This window comes from Topomyia yanbarensis, chromosome 3 (genome assembly GCF_030247195.1).
Source record: "Topomyia yanbarensis strain Yona2022 chromosome 3, ASM3024719v1, whole genome shotgun sequence".
Lineage (NCBI taxonomy): Eukaryota > Metazoa > Arthropoda > Insecta > Diptera > Culicidae > Topomyia > Topomyia yanbarensis.
Genome location: NC_080672.1, coordinates 354,780,438 through 354,806,054, shown reverse-complemented (window position 1 = coordinate 354,806,054; position 25,617 = coordinate 354,780,438). Strand labels below are relative to the sequence as shown.

Below are 25,617 nucleotides of genomic sequence, written 5' to 3'. Positions count from 1 at the left end.
TAGTAACAAACGATCAATTCATAAACTAATCGTTTCATAACAGATTATGTTACAATATTGGTAGTATAGAAAACTGTCCGCAATCCATTTTCCATTCCGTTAGCTGAATATAACTACAGTTGATATAAATATCAAGCATAGTTGTAATAGTGTTATTGTTTTGTTATGCTCTTCTGATCGGGACATCATTCGGAACAAATAAACATGTTGCATATAAGCTCCACCTCTTGCGTTTTTTTAATTGCATAACAGTTGAATAACGCTTGCTGCAGTAATATTTTCACAAATTAATGTTTGACATTGGTGTTGTATAAACAGCTTATCAACATACCGTGTTGCTTGGGAACCAATGTGCGTGATAACGCCCATGAGTCCGAATCACCAGAATGAGATCTGTGAACATTATTCTAAGCTCTTCTCATATCCTTCTTCATTCTTTCAAGCTCAGCCATCCACCAAGGATCGTCCTCTAGTCGATTTAACTGTACGAAGTGGACAAGCTTCTTCGTAGGATGCTAGTATGGATGAGTTTGTCGTATCCACAATGTCATCCAAGTCGTCTAGTTGACAAATTGTGGCAAAATATCCATCAAACTTAATCGCCAAGTTTTTCAAAAGGAGGTCCCAGTTTGTAGATTTAGGATTGCTATATATTATAACAAAAAATCAAATGATCGAACAATATATATTTATGATCGGATAGAGACGGTTCAGTTTCATTTGGAACCTGCCAAGTTCCCAGCTCATGCATAATTCTTGCAGAGCAAAGCATTATGTCTAACACCTTCCCTCTCCCAGACCTGGCAAAAGTTGGTCGGTTTCCCACATTCAGAATATGGAAATTTGCACTACTTATGTTCTCCATCAGTTCAGAGCCTCTCAGATTCATGTCCGAGCTACCCCAAATGATGTGATGAGCATTCGCATCACTGCCGATAATGAACGGAATCCCATTTCTGCTACAACATGATAGAACGATCTTGAAATTATCAGAAGGAGATGATTCGTTATTCGGTAGATATGCTGAACAATATATTTATACTTTTTATCTACGTTACCGACAGTCAGTGTAGCTGTGACTACACAGATATCGCGAGTTGTGAGCTCCGATATGAGGCACGCGTCAATAGCCTTATTTGCAAGAATGCACGCACGACGCAGTTCACGTAGATTAGTCATACCTGTCTTGTTGTAAGCAATGAAGGCAGTGCTAAATAATTATCCAAAAAAAGAAGTTTTTTTTATGGAAATGCGGTTCTTGGACCAAAGCTAGTTGCAGTACGTTGATGCTGGAGATTGAATTGTGCTATTCTAACCATTATTGATTAGAAAACTATACATTTAATTTCCAACATAAATTGCACAATAACTAGAGGACACCAGGCAAACTGGGATGTTAACGTATATAGCGAGCCATATCGGGTTTACATGAGACACGATCATTTGATTCCCACGATTTGCGAAGAAAATAATGGTACACTATGTCAGAGATTCGCAAAAACCCAAAATGTTCCGTGCGCAACTGGCATATTTAGACCATCCAGTCATCAAGTCCTTGGCACGAAACTACACATTGACTTAGGGACTCATACTTTCAGTTACCTCCTGCGATATGGGAGCAGGAACTCAGTGGCTAAATTCTTGGCAGGACACCACATGGCCTCTCCGTAGTGTAATTCTTAGCCGGTTGAAACAACCACTACCGACACTACACGGCTTATCTAAGCTGGTCGGAGAAAGAAGCTGATATTAAAGGACAGCTTCCATAGGCGGCCGAACAGCCGAAATTTCGATAACAGTAAGTAATTTTTCTTTATTTCAAATATTTTGTGATATTAATGGTCCTCTATCACCCCTCGAACGTTTCTTCGCCTTGAAACAAGTATACAGTACATACGGTAAAAAACAAAACAATGTATGCATTGCGATTTTATACTTGATTATCACAATACAAATGGAGAGCCTTCAGTTATCCGACGACTTCTAAAGTACAGCAGCACGTGTACATGCATTATTGTTTGATTATATATATTTCACTATTCATGTTGTTCTACTGCTACTTCTCCCAAGCAGCTTTTCCAACCAGTGATTTATTATTTGATGAATTCTTCTCAAGGAATAGGATTTCTAAGTATGCTTCAGTTTTAAACATTATCAGGCAATAGTTATTCTGTATCCTAAGTTCATAATTAAGCATGATAAATTTCTTACGGCATTGGTACATTACATAAACGCATACAGCATAAAAAAAATTAAAATGGTCTGGAGAAGGGTTTAATTACTATAGCAAACCACAACAATATTTGATAAGGTCGTTAACATGACGAAGGGAACACAACTAGAGAATATACGAATAAATTAAAATCTAGAACTCAATAAGTCCCTGCCATATTACCTACTCCCCATTGTTAAAACCACTTTCCGCTATCCCCAACAGTATCAGAAAGTGATAAATACTGAACGATCCATTATGATTTATAGCCACCATATTCTCCCACCACAACAGCACAAAAACAATTTCCCTCTCTACCTTCCATTGAGTGTGCCAATAAATTATTACACCGAAAAAACACATCTTACTCCAAAACCGCATGGGATTGGTGGGCGAGTTCAACCCTCTGCCTGTATCAATAATTCGTTCAAATACGAAGAAAGCTTCAGTACAAACAGATAAAAACTCGTTATTTCTGTTGTTATCCATTATTCGAACGTTCGTTTTCCACTCGGTTTGGTGAATGAACAGCTTCATTATGTATGTATAGGTACAACTGAAATCCACCACACCGCTGCCACCGTACGATTCGACAATTAAATCAATCAAAACGAAATTGAAAATTGATATCAATCTGTGATACTTACCACATCGGTTTAACGAGCGAATATCGGCAGCTTTTAGAACCCGGCACCATCCAGTATATCCGGAAGTATCAACGGTGGACAGTTCAGCGGCGTGCAGGTCACTCGTGGCACCGGATCATTTTCGGGTCCTGCCACGCAGACACAGTGCAGACAGTTCCCAGTTTCCTGTTGCAGCACCGAGCCCACTTTGTACGAAACGCCTGTGAAGGACAGAGAAAAATGTTGATACACTTGTTTGATATGTTGGAAACAGAGGTAAATCAAAGAAAACTTGCAAATCACTCCACGAGTGATGAATCAACCAATTACCGTATCTCGAATCAACAACATCCGATAGACGGCAGTGACCTGGAAAAACCGCAACGGTTTATGTATCGGACCCTACTCCTTTATGCGCCTATGTAGGTATGTAGATCTGAATGAGCAATCACGCACTTCCGACCCATTTCCTGCCAGTCGTGGCGCCGAGGCGGTTTTCGAACAAAACCACATCTTGCACGCAGTTTCAATCAATCTTACTGCTAATGAGCGGTTACTGCTAATACATTAATCCCATTAAAAAGTTCAATTCCATTCCGATCGACTTGACCGGAATGAAAGTGCACTGGGTTACTGGAAGCAGCCGTATAGGAACAGAAAATGCTAAAAAATTGCTGCAGTGCCTAAACTAGAAATATAGTGGAGTTTCATGGTATTTTGTTATTCATGAACCGTTTGAAGTTACGACAATCATCGATACTTTGGATAGTAAGACCTCTTTGAGATAGAGATAACTATCAATTATATTGAATAACGAAAACAATTCCAGCACTGTTTGTGTAATATTTGTGCAATTTTTCTACATATTACAAAAACTACTTTAGGGAGAAAGCACCCGATCGAAAAACATGAACATCGCCGATTCGAACGAAACTTTGGAGTTGTGTTCGGTTTATCTCCATGCTTCCCTCTGGTAATTAGAACATTTTGACACACGCACGTTTATACGAATTACTTTAAAACAAAGTTCGATTATCGTATTTTGTACAACAAAACTATTGGAGAAAAAGTTAAAGGGAAAAATATGCTCTGAAAAAAAAAGTTTTACAAAAACAAATTTATGTTAAAATATTAGATTACAAAACACCATTTTTTTTTAAATGGATTGTTTTTTTTCTCAATGAAATCCCTAAAAGTAAGGAAATATTCTAAATGGTATTGCATCACGGAGAACTTATCAGTAAAAAAGTTCAACATTGACTTTAAACATGTTTTAAAATTTCAAGTCGTTTCAAATATAAATGCATTTAATGGTTTTCGAGCTCTCCATCGAGACAGAGGTTGTTTTTTCTAGTCCGTAGTGCTGTGTGAGGCGATAAAGAATAGTTTTAATCCGCATTCAAGGTTATTTTGCCAGTTCGGTTCGGTCCTCAGTCTTTTGTTCGCGTGTGAGGATTAAACAATAGCCAGCTGTATAAGCTGGATCGGTTCGTCGTTGGACACCAGTTTAAAGCTAAGTGGTTTTTGTCTTTTGTAACACATTTATTGCTTTCTTCCGTCTGCGCGGGCGCTGACCCCGTGCGTTGACGTTTTCTATGGTTCCCTCTCCGGATGGTCAAATGGAAGTTGAATCGGGTTCAACTTCTAAGGCTCCCCCCCGGCCCAAATGCTATCCAGAACTCTCAACTGGTCCATTTGTGGTCTTCTTTCGGCCCAAGACTAAATCACTGAATCTTCTTCAGATTTCTAGAGACCTGACGGAACGGTTCTCGGCTGTGACCGAAATTTCAAAGGTCCGCTCGGACAAGATAAGGGTGTCGCTAGCCAACTCAAAGCAGGCAAACGATATTGCTTGCTGTGAGCACTTTACGCGGGATTATAACGTGTATATTCCGGCTGTAAGAGTACAATCCGAAGGCGTCGTAACCGATGAGAGTTTGACGTGCGAGGATCTGCTGAAGTACGGGGTTGGCCGATTCAGAGACCGCTTACTTCAGCCAGTTAAAATACTTGAGTGCAAACGTTTGCACTCAGTAGTAGTTGCGGGGGATGGTTCAAAAACGTACCCCCAATCAAACTCTTATCGGGTGACCTTCGCTGGTACCGATTTGCCAAATTTCGTCCTCTTGCACAAGGTTCGTCTGCCTGTGCGTCTGTTTGTGCCGCGGGTCATGAATTGCACAAAGTGTAAACAACTGGGTCACACAGCCACCCATTGTAGCAATAAGGCCCGCTGTGGAAAATGCGGGGAGAATCATCTAGATGATTCGTGCAGTAGGCAAGCCGAAAAGTGTCCTTACTGTGCGGAGAGTCTGCATGATATCTCGGCATGTCCCGCGTACAAACTACGCGGGGATAAACTGAAACGTTCCCTTGCGGGACGATCCAAACATTCTTTCGCAGAAATGTTAAAGAATGCTACGCCACCATCCTCAGCAAACATCTATACTCACTTGCCTCCTGACGAGGGCGAGGCTGGTAACCCACAAGAGGGAACATCTACTAGGGTGCCTAGAATTTATAGGAAGAGGAGGAACACTTCCTCTCGTAAAGTTCCTTGTAAAGGCCAGAAGGTGTCCCTTGAGGGGGCTCCGAAAGTCACATCTATTGGAAGTGTTGCAACCAAACCGAAGCAATTAGCTCCTGGTCTCGGAGGATTAAGCTCAGAGAAGGAGTTCCCAGCACTTCCAGGAACATCAAAAATCCCAAGTGTTCCTTTGTTTCAGTTCGAGAGTAATCACAGCACTGGAATTATAAAACTCTCAGACATAGTGGACTGGATAATAAAAACTTTCAATATTACTGATCCTATTAAAAGTCTTATGTTAGCTTTTCTCCCTACAGTGAGAACATTTTTGAAGCAGTTGACTGCTAAATGGCCCCTCCTCTCAGCGATTGTATCCTTCGATGGCTAACTCATCGAACGAGGTCACGGATTTGATCACTGTTCTACAGTGGAATTGCAGAAGTATCATCCCGAAAATCGATTCCTTCAAAATTTTAATAAATAATTTGAGTTGCGATGCATTTGCATTATGTGAAACTTGGTTAACTTCCGACATAGAACTCAACTTCCACGACTTTAATATTATTCGCCTGGATCGAGACACCCCCTATGGAGGAGTGCTTTTGGGGATCAAAAAGTGCTATTCATTCTACAGAATTAACCTTCCCTCGATAACAGGTATTGAAGTTGTCGCTTGTCAAGTAACAACCAAAGGCAAAAGCCTTTGCATAGCTTCCATATATATTCCCCCCAACACCGCGGTTGGGCACCGACGGCTACAAGACATCTTAGAATCCCTGCCAGCACCGCGACTAGTTTTAGGAGACTTTAACTCTCACGGTACAGCATGGGGTTGCCTCTATGATGATAACCGGTCTTCCTTAATTCAGGATCTTTGCGATAACTTCAATTTGACAATTTTAAACACGGGTGAAATGACACGGATTCCTGCTCCTCCAGCGCGCCCGAGCGCCTTAGACTTGTCCCTTTGCTCAACATCGCTGCGGTTAAATTGCACGTGGAAGGTAATTCCTGATCCCCACGGCAGCGACCATCTGCCGATTGTAGTCTCAATCAATAACGGTTCAAGGCCATTGAAATCAATCAATATTTCGTATGACCTCACACGAAATATCGATTGGAAGAGCTATGCTGCCGCGATATCCGACAACATCGAATCTACCCAAGAACTTCCTCCGGAGGAAGAGTACAGCTTTTTGGCTGGCTTGATTCTCGACAGCGCGAATCAAGCTCAGACTAGGCCAGTACCCGGCGCGAACATACAAAAACGTTCTCCCAATCCCTGGTGGGATAAAGAGTGCTCAGACGTGTACGCAGAGAAGGCCGCCGCGTTTAAGACCTTCCGGAATGACGGGTTACCCGCCAGTTTTCGACAGTACGCGACGTTAGACAAGCGAATGAAGAGTTTGATGAAAGCCAAAAAACGCGATTATTGGCGCCGGTTCGTCGACGGATTAACGAGAGAAACATCGATGAGCACTCTTTGGGGAACAGCCCGACGTATGCGAAATCGAAACAGTACTAATGAGAGCGTGGAATATTCAAACCGTTGGATATTCGATTTCGCCAAGAAGGTTTGTCCGGATTCCGCCCCGGCACAGAAGATTTACCGCGCCGCGTCTCCTCACGATAGCGCGAACGAAACACCTTTTTCGATGGTGGAGTTCTCACTTGCTCTCTTGTCGTGTAACAATAAAGCTCCGGGGCCAGACAGAATCAAATTCAACTTGTTGAAGAATCTGCCTGACTCTGCCAAGAGACGCTTGTTGAACTTATTTAATAAGTTTCTCGAGGCTAACATTGTCCCACTCGATTGGAGACAAGTGAAGGTCATCGCCATCCAAAAACCAGGAAAACCAGCCTCCGACCACAATTCGTACCGTCCGATCGCAATGCTATCCTGTATTCGGAAGTTGTTCGAGAAAATGATCCTATCCCGCCTCGACAATTGGGTCGAAGCAAATGGCTTACTGTCAGATACACAATTTGGCTTTCGCAAAGGCAAAGGGACGAACGATTGTCTTGCGTTGCTCTCAACTGAAATTTAAATGGCCTATGCTAGCAAAGAGCAGATGGCATCAGTGTTCCTAGATATTAAGGGGGCTTTTGATTCAGTTTCGATCAACATTCTTTCAGAGAAGCTGCACCAGCATGGTCTTTCAGCGACTTTAAACAACTTTTTACTAAACTTGTTGTCGGAAAAGCACATGCATTTTTCGCATGGTGACTTATCGACATCACGATTTAGCTACATGGGCCTTCCCCAGGGCTCATGTCTAAGCCCCCTTTTATACAATTTCTATGTCAACGACATTGATGAATGTCTTGACAATTCCTGCACGTTAAGGCAACTTGCAGACGATGGCGTGGTGTCTGTTACGGGACCCAAAGCTGTCGATCTACAAGGACCATTACAGAATACCCTGGACAATTTGTCTGCTTGGGCTATTAAGCTGGGTATCGAATTCTCCACGGAGAAAACTGAGCTAGTTGTATTTTCAAGGAAGCGTGAACCAGCACAACTACAGCTTCTATTAATGGGTCAAACTATCGCTCAGGTCTTCACAGTAAAATATCTAGGGGTCTGGTTCGACTCGAAAGGTACTTGGGGATGCCATATTCGGTATCTGAAACAGAAATGCCAACAAAGGATCAACTTTCTTCGTACAATAACCGGAACATGGTGGGGTGCCCACCCAGGAGACCTAATTAGGTTGTATCAAACAACGATACTGTCGGTAATGGAATACGGATGCTTCTGCTTTCGCTCCGCCGCGAACATACATTTCATCAAACTCGAAAGAATTCAGTATCGTTGTTTGCGTATCGCCTTAGGGTGCATGCAGTCGACCCATACGATGAGTCTCGAAGTGCTGTCGGGCGTTCTCCCGTTGAAAAATCGATTTTGGGAACTCTCATATCGATTGCGCATTCGATGCGATATCTTGAACCCGGTCGTGATTGAAAATTTCGAAAGGCTTGTTGAGCTCAATTCTCAGACCCGTTTCATGTCCCTGTACTTTGACTACATGGCGCAGAATATTAACCCTTCTTCTTACAATCCCAACCGTGTGCATTTCATAAATACTTCTGAATCTACTGTTTTCTTCGACACATCCATGAAAGACGAGATTAGTGGAATTCCGGACCACATACGCCCACAAGTGGTTCCAAACATTTTTTATAATAAATTCCGAGAAGTCGACTGTTCTAAGATGTTTTATACTGACGGATCAAACCTCGAAGGATCCACTGGCTTCGGTATTTTCAATCAAAAGTTCACCGCCTCCTACAAACTCAGTGACCCTGCTTCAGTTTACGCCGCAGAACTAGCTGCCATTCAGTATACCCTTGGAGTCATTGAAACATTACCCGCAGACCATTACTTCATCGTTTCGGATAGCCTCAGTTCCATTGACGCTATTCGCTCGATGAAACAAGGCAAGCACTCCTCGTATTTTTTGGGGAAAACACGGGAGCTACTGAGTGCTTTATCTGACAACTCTTTCCAGATTACCTTGGTATGGGTCCCTTCTCATTGCTCCATTCCGGGCAATGAGAAGGCAGACTCCTTAGCTAAGGTGGGTGCCTTAGAAGGAGACGTTTACGAAAGACCAATTTGCTTCAGCGAATTTTTCAGTATTACTCATCAGAGAACCCTCGAAAGTTGGCAAACTTCGTGGAGCAGTGGAGAGCTGGGAAGGTGGCTACATTCGATAATCCCTAAGGTATCGACGAAACCTTGGTTCAAGGGGATGGATGTGGGTCGTGACTTCATTCGTGTGATGTCCCGACTCATGGCAAACCATTACACGCTGGATGCACATCTCCGGCGTATTGGGCTCGTGGATAGTGGTATCTGCGCTTGTGGCGACGGCTATCACGACATCGAGCACATTGTCTGGGCGTGCACCGAGTACAGTTCCGCTAGGTCTCGGCTAATGGATACCCTGCGGGCCCGAGGAAGACCAACCAACGTCCCGGTTCGAGATGTGCTGGCAAGCCGCGATGTTCTCTATATGTCCCTTATATACACCTTTGTGAAAACCATCAATATACAAGTCTAACTGCCCCTTGTTATCTTCTTATCATTCTCAGAACGCTCTTCCACCTGTATCAAACCATCTGTATCGAATGAGCCAACAAACACGGGACCTACGGCACGAACATAACACGCTTAACTCGAAATGTAGCCGATCCACATCTGAGCCGTACTACGAAATCGTCTGGAAAAACCCCTGCCATCTTGAGGAGGACCACCCGGCGTCCCAGTACATGATTCCCCTGATGAAGGCCACCCGAGTTTGTAATCCATCCGTTGATCTCACGATGCCTGAAACTGAAATAATTTTCTCTCCCTGCCATCTTTGTCTACCCTCCTTCCCCTGACTCTTATACCCAGAAGTAACACCCCTACCCCCCCCCCCCCCCCCCAATATCATCACGAAGCATTTAGCTCTTCTTGTCTCTTCTAGTTTTAACTATTATATTATATAATCTCGTTGAAATTGCCCAACTCTACTACCCACAAAAATAACTATAATTACGAATCTTTACAAAATTCAATCATGCCCTCTAGTTATGCCTAGTTTTAAGTTAGTCGTAAAAAATTGTCCCCCTTAATTAAACATTATTTGCTCCAATAATCTCACTGATAAAAATGTCAAACCATATTGCCACAAAAACTAAATGACCCCCCTAATCTTACGAAAACAATATTATCCCCTTGTGTAGATATATAAGATAGCTATAAAATCGCATTAGTTTCATTTTAAAAAAAAATCAATATGTAATCCCCTAGTTTTAAGCAATTTAAAATGTAAAACAAAACAAAATTGGCACCTTTAAGCTAACGCAACGTGCCTTATCAAATAAACGATTTGAATAAAAAAAATAAATGCATTTAACGAAAATTTTCCAGAAGGTAATAGATAAGGGGAGGTTCTCATTCAAAGTTTTCAAAAATTTGATTTCATTTTCTTTGCATTTTTTGAAAGCTAAAAGTGTGTATACTAGATAGTGTTAAACAGATTTTTCGATCCGCGCATTCAAAAGCTTGTTCGAAGCGTCGTCCTGGTCGCTTTCGACTCAATACACGCGCTTCAGGTAGAAACCTTTTCATGGCATCCTGATCAGAAACACATAACAGAAATATTTTAAAACTAAAGGGTAAGGTGGGGCAAATCCGACGCGAACTAATATCAATGTTGTTGTGTAGAGCATCGAAAATAATCGTAATGGTGGTATGACTGCATTTTATTAGTCTAGATTGAGATGCTCAAACGACAAAAAGTGTGTTTATACAATTTTTTATTTGATTTTTGTGCATCATTTACTACAGGATATTTCTGATTGTTAAAGTGATTGCATAAAAATTGCAAGTGGATTTAAATGCTATGATTAATAATAAAATCCACTTGTTTGATGTCATACTGCTTCTTTAGTTAATAACTTTTCTCAGCGAATTTTCACAAACTTACAATGTTCCATGAATGTGTTCAGTAGAAGAATACCTTTAGAAATATATAGTGTTCTCATGAATTGATTGATGAGGTGATCTTTTAAGAATTTATTTTCAATTTTAACCGATTTTCGATACTAATTTCCATATAAACTTTGAAATTTTTGGAGGGTCCGTAGACACAACCGATCGGTACCAAAATTTGCACAATTACTAAGGGTCATAAAAGGAATCAATTAAGCCAGGTGAAGCTAAAAGTAAAAAATTGAACCAGTCTAATGTACATGTGTACAGTAGTGTGACAAGAAAAAACGACCCCTATTGGCACACCCCTGAGTAGATTCCTAGTCCCACCAGGAGTACTTGTATCAAATTTGAAGCAAATCGGATAAATCTAGCTACCGAACCAACCTGCCTGGAGTTTGTATCGGATTTTTCGACAATTTGCATCAAGAAAACCCACTAGCTCGCATTTTCGCCGCTAGGTGACACTATATGCATCGTATTACCATTGCACTATGGGGAGGCATGTGGCCAAAAATCGAAAATTGCATCAACTCCTATTCAAACCAATTCTATACTGAATGTTTATATATACTCTAGCTAAGAAATTCCCAGAGTATCTCAGAAATATATTTGACTTAACTGTGTATATGGGTGTCCAAAGCTGAAAATTTTGAAAAATAGAAATATCACGTGCGTTTTTTCAACTGTTCGTATCTTTGCTGAATTTTGAATAAAACATATGTTCATATATGCCATTTTAAAACTAAGAATGCCAGCTTTGTGATTATATTATTGAAAATACAAATATATTGCATTGGTATGGAGTTATATGAAAAATAACGATTCAAAGTCCTAAAATATACACAAATTTGATCCGGGAAAAAAAGTCCCCCAATGTCCCCCGGAATTCTCGATGGGGGATGCAAGGATAATGCATCTTCTAACTTATAGCGAAGATTTTAGTTGCCCTAATTTGCCCCAAACTGAGAACGCATCACTTGAAGTTTTAAAGGCAGTCTCAACTAGTCGACCAGAAAAGGATACTTCAGTACATGTTTCGGTTGAGTGCTTCATATTCCACAACGAAATGAGCGTGGACTACAATTTTGTTGAAAAGATAATTCATCTGACTACATTTTTGCTATTCAACATTACTGTGTAGCAATAAATGGTACTGAGTTGTACTGGAATTTCCAACTTACCGTTAACACGATCAATGTAACCAAATATTTGAAATTTTTAAAAAGCACGATTTGTAAATTCAAAAAATGTTCATGCTTATAATAATGAGCCCCGGAATCGCCAAAAGCAGGTTTTGTGACCAAGAAATTTTTTATGGCCACTCGTAATATAAAAAATGTATTTCAAGACCTATTCGGATAGTTTTAACTATTTCGTTTTCGTGATATTGGTTTATATAGGATTCATTATACTATATCTCCGGAACAAGAGTTCCAAATGAAACAACAATTAATCGCAAACTATAAATATGAAGAAGATATATTGGCATAGCAATCAACTGAAAGAGTGACATTTCTTTTAAAGCTCATTGGTCATTTCAACATTGAAATAATCACTATGCACTTCAAACTACTTTCTATTTACTTCTATTTAATAAATAAATTGAAATATTTTTGTCTCTTTTGCGGCATGCATTCTTTCTCCGCTACTATTGGTTTGAGGGTTAAAAATCACATGTTATCTGAGTTTTTCCTTTTTTTCGATTTTTGAGTTTTTTGTAACACTTTGAAGCCAAAGTCCTATTTTCGCTAAAAAAAACTACTAACATTTTTTGTAAAAATAGTTATAATAATAATTTTATCGAAAGGTCTTGTAGTTACCTGGAGAATGATGTGAAGAAGAACTGTGAAAAATTTCGAAACCATTAGCCCAGTAGATTTTGAGTTATGATGCACACAGCATTTTTTCGAGGTGCCTTCGGAAATTCACTGTCACTTGACCAATGAAAATTTAAGAAAATATTGTTCAAATACTGCATCATTATATGAAAAGTGATTGAATTGAGTAAAACTCTCTGTGCCTCTTTTTTATTTGTTTAAAAAAAAATACCTTGAATATCTTACACCAACCCCCACCCCCCCACCACTCCCCCTCCTCCTCCCCCTTAAGGTTTTTAAACCTGGATACATCCATTATGAGTTTCGTTCATTATTAACAGCTCAAATAAGCTTTTCGCGAAAGAATATGAGACAAAAAATTTTTGCCACCTGTTTGTATGGAACCTTCCCATAGTTCACTGTAAGTAAAAATAAGAAAGATAATTTAATTGTCTACAACTTTGTAGAAGACTACTAGTCAATCTGGCTTTGTTAAAAGAAGTTTTTAAACTTTCAACGAAGTAATGTCTGAGTCAGTTTTGCATGGGGCCTAGCAGCACATGGTTGTGTATCATTTCTCGATTCCCACGAACTATACATTTTTGTGAAATAATGGTTAGATTTAGCTCAATAGAATGTTCAGAAGAATTATAGTAAATAATGGGAGTCATGTTTTGGTTACAAAATTTTAGTTCCACATTGTACCGCATAGAGGGCGCCAACACTAACTTTTCAACGGAGAGATATGGGTCATTCCACACGAAGTGATCAAAAAAAGATGCAAACTTGAAATCGACCTTCACGGATTTGAACAAAATTTGGAGGAATTGTTCATCTAGGGCCAATACATAAAAACTCAAATTTTTGTGTCAATTGAACCACCCCTCGGGTCATGGGAGCACCCCCCGTTTTGGAAAATTGCCAAAACCCTTGATTTTCTTTTGATCATATCTTCGGTTCTATTTACTCTAGAATCAAACCACAAGATGGCTTTTGAAGAAAATTGTTCAAGGAGTCTATAAAAACGCTTTTAATCTACCTAACAGTGTGATGAGACATTTCTTATAACTCTTATCACTGTCTTCGGATATTATATCGTTTGAGAACATTTAGAACTTGATGCTTCGCGATGTTTTTGATAACACATACTACATGGGATAGTGGCAGGACTCAGAGAATCGCTCAAATCAGCATAGGACAACATCAGTGCTAGAAATCTCAAACCAAATTAAAGGGAAAGCGAAAAAATGGCCTATAAAATAGACATACAAACGAATTATTGCTAATGCTCTGTTAATAAAATATCTCAATTGTGGTGGGAAAACTGAATTTTCCTAAAGGGGTATATTGTACTGAGCCAAAAAAATCGAATTTTCGAATTATTATCGCTAATCCTAATGCCAAAGAACAAATGAAAACCTCTCGAAAACGAACAGTTTGGGAAAATCATCATCATTACTGAAATTTTCAGTAACCTTCCGTTACTTGCGTTAATGCACTGGGTGCACAGTGCTATGAAAATCTAGCGAAATCGTCTTAGGGCACCAGCGGGTCTAATTCAGAGCTATCAGCGTGGCGAGTTAAATCTGTAAAGGATACTAAAAATTAATTTTTATTCCATAATTTTCAGTTCTGCAATTCGAGAGATCGTGCTCACCGCAAGCCATGAAAAATAGACTACGTTGTGAAGCGATGGTCACTATTTATTAAAAAATCACGGTTAAATAAAAAATTAAACTATTAAAAATAGTTTATAATTTTCACAAACTTATTAGGAAAAATTGTTTAATAAGCTTTCGTAATATTGTGGACAAAAAAAGCTGAAAATTTCAGTATTTTCTCTATCTAGAACATATAAACCCTTAAGTATACCAATTAATTGGTATACGAATTGGAATAGGTTTACCAAATTTTGGAAGAAGTCTATAAAATAATCTCTTGAAAACTACCTAAAAATTGTTGTAATTCGATACAATAAAAAAATCTCCAAAAATGAAATGTACCTATTAATGGGAAGCACAGTGAATAATACATACAATAAAGACCCATTTTTATCAATCTCATGGTGTATTTCAGACTGACAAAATGGGGACATTGACTAAATCGGGCAATTTTTTTTCTTTATAATAAACTGAAGCTATTAAAATATTTTTCCCGTCCCTTGATGTAGTCTGATAACTATTTCTGATTATGATGAACTTTTTATTTTTGCATATTTCCATCTTCATGATAAGGAAAACATGCTCAAGAAAGGATTTACTCGAATTCAGTCTTGTTCGTCTGCTAAAGCCCATCAAACATATGTTCATATTTGGCTGATAAAATCGGGGCTTCAATGTATTATAATAGATATTCAGCATTCGAAGAAGTTTCTTGTGAACGAGTGTAGAACAACTTTGTTTCTACTCACTTGAAGTCAGCGGGGTAGCCAGAAATTCGGTTTGGTGGGGGTTTGGTGAAAATCGATCATACTGTCCAAACGGCATAATTCCAAAACCGTAATTTTTGAAGTTTTAAAATTATGCAGAATTAATTTTTCAGAAAATAGTAACAGAGTTCGTGTCTTTAGCGAATTTGTTGAGACTTTATTGTAGTCATGAATATTAACCTGAAAAAATTCACCATAAATACTTCTTGGACGATATACCGTCAAAATTATTTTATCAAATGATGCGCTGTTTAACGTTTGTAAAACTCATCGAAGATACTAAACCTCCGAAATTGGCGGTTTCAAAATGATGCTATCTTGACCTTAAATTACTGTTTTTAAACATTTGACCTATACATATAATTGGCCATACAACAAAAATCAAATGCTCATCAAAATCGATCAGAACCTGCTAGAATCGAATGGAAAACGTCATTTTTTCATAAATTTCTCTCTACATTCGGAAAGTGTTATCCTCGTCATTAATCATAATACGTTTTCGTCTCAACTCGACGCATTCCCAAAAAAAACCTGTCTTAATCCACCTAGTGGTGCAATTGTGCTTGTCTCATTTGTCCAGACTACGATTCCATAGCTGGTTATGTTCAATACAATGGTGGAAATGAATATTACATGTCCAGTACGATTTGCACATACATACAATGGATCGACAGCCACGATCTTGAGATACTATGTGATACTATGTGATATTGAAACATCGCTTGAAACCAGCGGCGGATCATGGAGAAAGATCCGGAAGGTCCAGGTCCTGCCGAAAATTTTCAACTTGTTAAGAAATTTTAAACTAGTTTTAATTTTAAAGTAGCAACCCCTCACTGCATACTCCCTCCGGGCCGGTATGATTGTCGATTTTTAGAGTGATTGCATATTGAGAAATATTTCTATATGAGAAAGGCAAAAGTGTACCAAAGTCCAAAGAAGTCAATTTTTGTCAAACATCTCAATGTTTCATGCATTTTAAAGCCATTTGGCATCAAAAATACAAATTTGATTTTGAAAATTTTCATTTCAGTTTATATGGGAATTTGCAGTGTGATTGCACTCTTCAACTCGTAACTCCGGAACCGGAAGTCCAATCAATAAAAAATTCTAAAGCAGCCGAAGGGAAGGTTGTACCTTTCATTTGAGACTAACTTTGTGCAAATCGGTCCAGCCATCTCTGAGAAACAGAGGTCACATTTTTTCCACATACACACATACACACACAGACATCTTCCGATCTCGACGAACTCAGTCGATTGGCATATGACACTCGGCCCTCCGGGTCGAGATTAGATTGACGAATTTTAGAGTGAATGAGAAAGGCAAAAACATTTTTAGCAAATGTTGAAAGTTATGCATTTTTTTGGTTGCATAGACATTAAATCAATTTTAACTTCGCTTCCTATTAAATAAAGACCCTAATTACAGTACATCGCTACAAAAACGAGCTCAATTTGAAAATAAATCTGAGGATTATGATTGATTACAGAACTCTGGAATTTTCTATTGGAATGTTTTCAGGCAGGAATTTGATATTGATGCAATTAGACAACTGTGAAATCAAGACCAATAGATCAGTTACATATCAGGACCCCATTCCGACAATTTATCAAAAGTCCTCATGATGTTTACAACAACAGGTTATCAATCTACGGATCAGATAATTGTTATTGTAATATTGAATTAAATCAATCAGCATCAATAAATTTTCAACTTCAATCCAATATTTTTTTTTTTGTGTGGTGGGGGGGGGGGGTGGTTGTATGGTATTAAACCCCAAAACCTTCTCTTGGCAATGCCGTTGCTTGGAGTTATTTACTTCGCTTTCATTTTTCGATATGTTTCAGATCGATCCGATGGTTATAAGTTAGAAAAATTGCAATCAGAAGGTTCGCACAAATGAACATTTTTGTGCTGATAAATTATCAAGATCCTTCCAGACAACTTGGAAGTGTTCGGTGATTAATTCTAGCGATTGTAGATAGTAAAATGAAATACAAAATTCGTTTTAACGAAATAATGTTTAGCTTATTTCAATGGAATATTACTATATTGAACAATAAATAGGCGACAAAGAGTCATCAACAAACAACAAGCCATAACTTTTAAAGTATTCAAAATAGTTATTTGAAAACTTCAGTAAAGTTATTCGCAAAAGTAAGGGCTACAAATTTGTAGAAGTCATCATTTCGGTATAATCACTTCCAAGAAAATTTGTGAAAATATCTCACTCATAGGGGGATTAATCAGCAAAAGCACAATACCAAAAGAAAGAGCATATTACCTCCATTAAATTCTTCGAAGATACTATTGACCTAAAATAAACCGTTTTGGCGTTAATAATAGATTACATGTTTTTGGTCATATTTCTGGCAATGGGAAATGATAAAAATCTTTCGTCCGCATTTAATGTTAAATATCTCTTTTGATAATAGTCCGATTTCAACAATCTATAGCTTGTTCGAAAGGTATTCGTTAAAACTATCTAAAAACATATAAATTGTTAATCTATATTGTCAATTTCGGCAGATAATTTTTAAAAAAACTGCAGGAAACGCCATTTTTACGCATTCAAACATTCATATCTTGGAAACTAAACATCAGAATCAAAAACAAAATAATAGCGTTCATACTGTTTTTTAGTTCTTTCATTTAAAATTGGTTTGGATAAGATCGGTTCAGCCATTGCTGAGAAACACGAATAAGATTTTTTCCGTTACATACACACACAGACACACACACAGACATTGTCCCAAATCATCGAGCTGAGTCGATTGGTATATAAGACTCGGCCCTCCGGGTCTCGGAAAAAATCTTGAAAATTTGAGCGAATTCTATACATTTCTTTTATAAGAAATGTAAAACGGTTTTATTTCTATAAAAAGTTTTCATTTTACACTAAAGTACCCTACGGACAAGGGTACAAGATTATTTTAAGGTGCATAATTTTCTTTAAAACTCCAACTACCAAAAATTTTTCGTTGAAAGGTATGAGAACTTTATTATTAAAAAAAATATAACTTTTTCATATTGCATTATCTTCGATTAGGACACTTAACATTAAATACCGTTGTTGTCATATGATATAGCATGCTTTGTAGTGTAGATCGCAAAAAATGACAAATGCAATATTTTTTACGTCTTGCAATGTTTACTCATAAAAGAATTTATTTTTAGTAAAAAGTATATATAACTTTCTAACGAGAGATGCTAGAGGTTCGGTACATTGAGACAAAATGCTCTCCTTCAAAATATCTGAAAGTTTTTCTAACGTGATCCTTATGAAAAATTAAAACTGCAAAAGTTATATAAAGAAAACCATTTGTTAAGAAACATCCTATTTTTTTGGTAAATTTCTTGTAAAATGGAAAATACACGACATAGATTTCCAGTGTCTTCGACCAAGTTTTTTTTAAATTTTATTTTCTACGAAGCTCTATCTCGAACCATTTAAAAGTTAATTTTAAGATTTTAAAAATTTAGAACCACCCACATTAAAACGCTAGGTTCTATTATTCAAAAGATATAAGAACTTATAATATCAAAAATAGAATTTTTGTAATCAACTTTATGAACTTTTAGAAAATAAGGAATTCGTTATTTTTGCTCAATTATAACTCTAGTAATGACCTAAATTATACTTGAAAAAGAATTATTATTTGTTTGCCCCAATGAGTGATATTGTTATTGTTGGCGAAAAAGTGCTCATAACGTATGCGGAATGAAATTTGGACAACGCTTCCAGCATTAAAACAAAAATGCAACCGGTTGCAAGGCATCATACTAAACGTCATACTCTAGGCACATTTATTTTAAGCATCCAGTGTTAATTTCGACCCGCTAGGAGATACCATGCGAACGAAATGGCAGCGAACGCCCAATCTGGCATCTAGCTATTATGCCAAAAACAAAGTTTTGGCGCATTGGTGGATTACGACATACCTTTTGTACCAAAGGCTGATAAACCTCCAAATGTACCACAATTTCGCCCAAATGAGGATTTCTGGAATAATTTGAAGCAGAGAGTACATGCCAATAATTTTCGACCTAAAACAAACAAACGTGATAATCAAAATTAAGAAAGAAATTAAGAATATGCCAACATCAATTTTTTTGACTCCCTTGCAAAAAGTTCCTGTAAACTACCATAAAGCTTCTCGAATGGGCTCAATTTTTTTCTACATTAAGTTAATAAGCTGACAAATGTTTTCATACAGAGAGAACATATGATAAATAAATCAGCAAAAATAGTTAAATATAATAGTTGCCATGAAACAGATATAAATAGTTGCCATGAAACAAGTTATTTTCCTTAAAACAATGTTAAAGTTGTATGCAGGCTACTTCACTTTTAAATCAATACCGCAAAAGTTATTTGACTATAACAGTTTTTCTAATAAACACTAAGAAACACCCTAACCTTCAATTTTAAAATAAAAGTATAAGTTGTAAAATGAAAAGTATGATAGGTAGAGCTCACATGTCTTCAGCAAACTTTTCCAAGATTTGTCGTTCTACAACTTCGTTGAAGGTTATTTGGCTCTAGCTGGAATAATTAAAAAGATATTTTTTGATCTTGGTACAAATACCCTATCTGTTTTTTTTAACAAAATGAAAAAATCCACAAACTACGAAAACTTCTCCAAAGACTTATTAAGGCTAAGTTGTTGAGTTTTAGAAAAATCTCAAAATTCCTGCTAAATTTACATTCTGGACCACTGTGGAATGGTAATCCTTATTTCTATGACCTCACATGGACTACAATTCCAAAGTATTGATTCGAATTGTTCAGTTTGGAAGTTTTGTGTGGTATCATATACGACGAAAAATTGACCATCGGGTCTTCAAATGGGCGTAGTATCCTTTGCCTACTACCAAAATATAATTCGACTCCAGAAATATTTCAAAAGTCCAAACTATTCTTTAATTTAAAAGTTTTTTGTCTGTTTGTAGGACACTTAGTTTCTTTTGCATTTGTTTCCACTAAGAACCATTCAAAATTTCAACAGATCAGTGACTAATCGGTCATCTCAAATCATCAGTATTGATTAAATTATTAATCAAGCTATTAATATCCCTCCTCCCTTTCCAAATCAAAATCCTGGCTCCTTAACTCACCCATTACAACGCAATGCTGCTCCATCACTCTCCTTCCTTCCACGACGGTTCCGCTCTCGGTGGGTGGGAGTATAGTACTGGTCGTTGTTTTCAATCTTCGCCCACCTTCTGCTCTAGCCAGACCACTACCACTATTATCGCCGGTCAAACCAGGTACGGCGGGGTAGATAAATTCCGTCTGGTTATCGTCCAGATAATCACCGTCCACCGTTGAATTGAGCACATCAATAATGGACCGGGAAGCTTGCGGCACGTAACTTGCCAGCGAAGGGACATCACCCCCAACTAAGCTTGAAATCGCGACCGACAGTCGATTTGAGTTTGTTGAGTGTTTTGTCACATTCGTTGTCAGTGATATCAAGGGTGGTATTGGTTTGCTTTGTTCGTCGTTATCTCGGATTGATGAACTTGTGACCTGTGGCTGGATGTGATCATTTAACGAGTCATCGAGTGCCATAGCAGGCGGCTGCCCGGTAGAACTGGATGAAAATTCTACCGATTGCTGTTGCTGCGAGCTAAATCGATTCATTCCGAAGACATTTTCCGTTGCCTCCATATTGGTGTCGTCAAACATTTCGACGTGGCCGGACGATGTGATGATGTAGTGCTGTTGTTTGTCCTCTTCCGGTTCTTTGATCATACCATAACCATAACCACCGAATGTGCCACCTGTTGGGGTGAAAATAACAATATTGCAAAACTCCAAGATTAATAATCATAAATGCTGAGTTCATTTTTTTCACTCGGTTGATTTACAACCTCAAACTTACCACTTGTATCCTGGCGGTTTCGAAAAGAGCCACTACTGTCGTGCCTTTCTTCTGATTCATCACTCTCATCCACATCCTCATCATCATCATCATCATCATCGTCATCGTCATCATCATCTGCACCATTCCCGTTAATGCCGCCCGTTTGTTCCGTGAACCTGCCATCGGATCGATTCTCCTCTGAGCTATGACCCCCATAATTCAAAACGAGCAGATTATTGGCATCGATTCTCTCGGTTACACCGCGCACTTGTCCTGCCAGACCCCGTTCGATGTGACCGTGGCTGGCGGCCAAATAACCTTTGCCGTTCGACTTCCGATGAGTCTTTTTTTCGCCATTCCCATCAAATCCTACTCCATCATTCAGATGAAGTGGTTTGACTTTTTTCGGCGGCCCCTTGTGTTTGTTCCGATTGACGGGGGACGCATCCGAATTGGTTCCATTTTTTCCAATCGTTGGCCTATACATCATAATCGGTGGCGTCTGCGGGAATGACAGGATATTCTGGGGTATGTTTTCCGGTGGGCCAGGATGCAATATTCGCATATCGATATCCAGCTGGTCGGAAGCTGCTGCTGCTGCTGCAGCAACTGCTGTGTCAGCTGTAGTGAGTGAAAGGTCCGGGGGTGAAGTTGATGAACTAGTCACATCGCTGGTGATGCACGATGCGGGCGATGTCGTTATTGCTGCTGCTGATGCTGTTGTCGTTGTTGTTGTTGAAGGGGATGAACTCTCCACCAGCGAAGTGGCCGATAGTTGTGCCAGCTGTCGTACCACTGCCGGCTGAGTGGTTGATTGAGCTGAAAGTCGTGTTTCGTGCAAATCTGGCGAGTCTGTAAAAAATAGAGCAGAATGGGGATGTTAGTTTGACGCGTGTTGTTTTGAAAGCAAACTGATAATGTTTAAATGTTTGAAGTGCGAGGGATTGATGTTGAAATATACAAAATATAGCTTGAACATTGAAATATACCAAATATAGCTTGAACATCCAATAAACCAAATGGCGAAATCCTGCGTCAGAAAATGTTCTAGACTTGCGGCATATGTCCAATTTATCTGGAAATATGGGTTCACAAGCTATTCAACAAATTTATGAAAACACAAATTTTCTACAATCATTCAGTTTTAACTGTAACTCAAAATAAAACCCTTAAAAATTGTTCAGGACTTGTAAAGTGCAAGGCAAGCATGGAAAACGTCCCATTAGTGGTCGTACATTCTTCGTACACAAGTGAGTTTTGTTCGGCCATGAAGAACTCCTCTTACATATAAAATGAAACATGACTACCTTACACCAACCGCAAGCTATTGAATGAAAAAGTTCAAACCGTTAGCGAGTCGCATAACCTATTGAATGTTGCGAAATTTATTTGAAATTCAACTAGACTGTTTTCCCAGTACTCGATTCTCACGTTGGCCCACTTCTGAGTCGATTCCTAGTCCCAGGAGTACTTGCACCAAATTTGAAGCATATCGGCCAAGTCTAGCTACCGGACCAACGTGCCTGAAGTTTGTATGGGATTATGACAATTTACATGGAAAAAACCCACTGACTAGCATTTTCGCCGCTAGGTGACACTGTATGCATCGTATTATCACTGTAATAATCGTTAGGCTACTAGGTGCCACTGTAATGGCTATCTCTTCAATTCATCACTTTGCATCGCTTTAAAGGACCGCTCATAAATGAAATAATTAGTCGCGGCGGATAGTTCGAAGTGCGCCCAAATATGCTCAGCATAGTGATATCCTATCAGATGCAGACAAATGATATTACTGTCGACAAGTATATCATAAGTGGTTACCGTGTCTATATTCCCGCCAACAAAGTAAAGATCGACGGCGTGATCACCGACTACTTTTAAACACTATATGAAAGTCGCTTTTGGTAAAATATACGGCTACATTACTGCACTGCCATTAAAAATCTTGTTTACTGCATTCTAAATACTGTTTAATAACAAGAGGTTTTTAAATAGGTTTTTGAATGCTGAATAAAAAATGTGAAGCATACAAAATTTTAATGCACTCATTTACAAAAAAAAACTAAAAAGAGCTATACCACTCATCATGACAAAATATTAGGATTTCTTGGCTCAGGAAAAGTGCGACTCTGACATCCCCTTGTTATTGCACCCAAAATGACAGGCAGATGAGATTCCTTTGAAATATAACACCTCGAGGAAGCGCTGATATAAAGCCGAAGAAAACCACCTCTGATCTTAGTAATTCGAGATCAAACAAGGATTTCCTAGCACTTCCAACAACACGAAAAAATTCAACCAGAGATTGAACTTATCGCAGGACTGGCTGTGCACCGGCCACTTTGTGTTATTGCAGAACTCCTCCCGACACCGAGGAAACTTAAACTCTCAAGTTTTGATATGGAATTGTCTTCTCGACTATTTTATTTCGATTATGGAAATTTGACCTTTAGGATCATTCGCTTCTGTTTTCGGGTTAAAAAAAAACACTAACCCATCGTGCGGGTTTGGGAATCGAACCCAGGTGAGTTGCGTACAAGGCAATCGATTTACCAACTACGCCATGCCTACCCCCTTTCTTCACGGTGATAATCAATTTAGCTCCCTCCACGATCTTTGGTTTAGAAGGTCTGTCCCATGCATGCCTCTATGAAATTAAGAAAATGAGTATTTGAAGTCTTTACATTTGAAATTTTCGTGTAACACAACTCAAATACGTAAGTTAAGAGCGAGTAAAGGCGCTATAACCTAGGCTCATTAGCCAGAACAGGGCTAAATACTTGTCCCATCCCATCCCACAAACCTAGAACCAAAGGAGTGATATTAACCCTCTTAGCCAAGTCACTCCCATTGATTTATCAAATCCCCATCAAATTGAAACGGTTGGTACGGTTGTCCACGTTTTTTTCCTTATTCAAGGTTTGAAATAGTTCGTTGATTAAATTGTTCATTGAATGAATAATTTAATCACCGTATAATTTTGAATCGTCTTCACAGTTGGCCTGACCGCTTTTATGATTGTGTTACATCTATCTATCTATCTATCTATCTATCTATCTATCTATCTATCTATCTATATATATAAAAGTCAAAGTTTGTATGCATATGATTTATAGACTCCCAAACGGCTTAACCGATTTCCGTAAAAATTTGCACACAGTAGGTATTTGGTATGGGGCGTGTTTGTGTGCTATTAGTTGGAGATTATCTGCCCGCCAGATGGCGCTTTGGAACAAATTGTGTTTTCCTCCTATTTCGCAGAGCGTCGCAGCAACGCGCGATGGGTATTAGCTAGTACCATATATATCACAAACATTAATATTGACAAGAAAAATTGTAGGCGAACGTCTGCAATTTTCCAAGATCCCTACATGGATTGGCTGTGTATGTGTAGACTAGACTAGACTAGACTAGACACAACTCAAATACGTAATTTATTTTTTTTGTAAACACTTTAAATTCGAAAACACACCATTTATTCTGAATAAATCTGGGTGGGATTGACAGTGCCGTAGCTTGGTCTTCTAGAGCCGCTCGTCAAATCTCGATTTTACGCCACTTTGGTTTTTACATTGGCTTCGTTTTCAGTTCGACTTGCGACCAATAATTTAGGGTGTACCTGGAAGTGGAACACTGATTTCGACAAATTTTTTAACTTATTCCAATTCTTTTATAAAGTACTAGCTAATACCCATCGCGCGTTGCTGCGACTTTCAACGAAATATGAGCAAAACACAATTTGGTCCGAAGCGCCATCTGGCGGGCAGAAAATCCCCAACCAATAGCATACAAACACGCTCCATGACAGAAGCCTACTATGCATATATTTTTACGGCAATCGGTTCAGCCGTTTGGGAATCCATAAATCATATACACTCAGGTTTTGTTTACGCGGGGGATACAGGCCGCGTAAATGAAAACCGCGTAAATTAAAACCGCGTAAATTTCAAAATCCGCGTAAATGAAAACCGCGTAAATTTCAAAATCCGCGTAAATGAAAACCGCGTAAATTTCAAAATCCGCGTAAATGAAGACCACTTAAATTTAAGAATCCGCGATAAAGGGAACCTCATTTATGGATACCGCGTAAATTCCAAAATCCGCGTAAAGGAAAACCGCGTAAATTTCAAAAACCGCGTAAATGAAAACCGCGTAAATGAAAACCGCGTAAATTTCAAAATCCGCGTAACTGAAAACCGCGTAAATTTCAAAATCCGTGTAAATGAAAACCGCGTAAATTTCAAAATCCGCGTAAAAAAACCGCGTAAAAAATATCGCGCAAAAAAACCGCGTGAAAAAAAACTTGAGTGTACATACAAACATTGACTTTTATATATACAGCACCTCCCTAGGGTTGGCGCCCTTGACGGGGGCCAACCGCACGCTACGGGCATGCATGTTCCACCATGCTTTTTCAAGATACACGGAAATAAAGTCCGTACATAAATTCATGAACAGAAGATCACGATTTCGAGAACTGAACGATTTACGAAAATCGTGACCAAGTTCCTGAAATTGTGAATAATAAACCTCGTATTCATGAAACTATTTGTGTTTTCAAAAACCGGTTCGCCCCGAACATGCATATGGTGCTACATACGAATGCTTGGTTGGATTACTGTTGTTGTTTCCTGGATATGTTT

At 38.7% G+C, this 25,617-nt stretch overlaps 1 protein-coding gene across 2 annotated transcripts in view; it reads right to left on the bottom strand.

The window, feature by feature from the left end:
* Window positions 1-2,863: 2,863 nt before the first annotated feature.
* Window positions 2,864-25,617, bottom strand: part of LOC131694068 (uncharacterized) — a 183,719-nt gene continuing 160,965 nt past the window's right edge. For both annotated transcript variants that reach the window (XM_058982439.1, XM_058982440.1), the window contains exons 5-7: window positions 20,990-21,823; window positions 20,220-20,888; window positions 2,864-3,059 (exon numbers count right to left, since the gene is read on the bottom strand). In XM_058982439.1, the coding sequence (XP_058838422.1) occupies window positions 2,893-3,059; window positions 20,220-20,888; window positions 20,990-21,823 (1,670 nt within the window). In that variant the 3' untranslated portion in view covers window positions 2,864-2,892. The remainder of the gene's footprint in view (window positions 3,060-20,219; window positions 20,889-20,989; window positions 21,824-25,617) is intronic.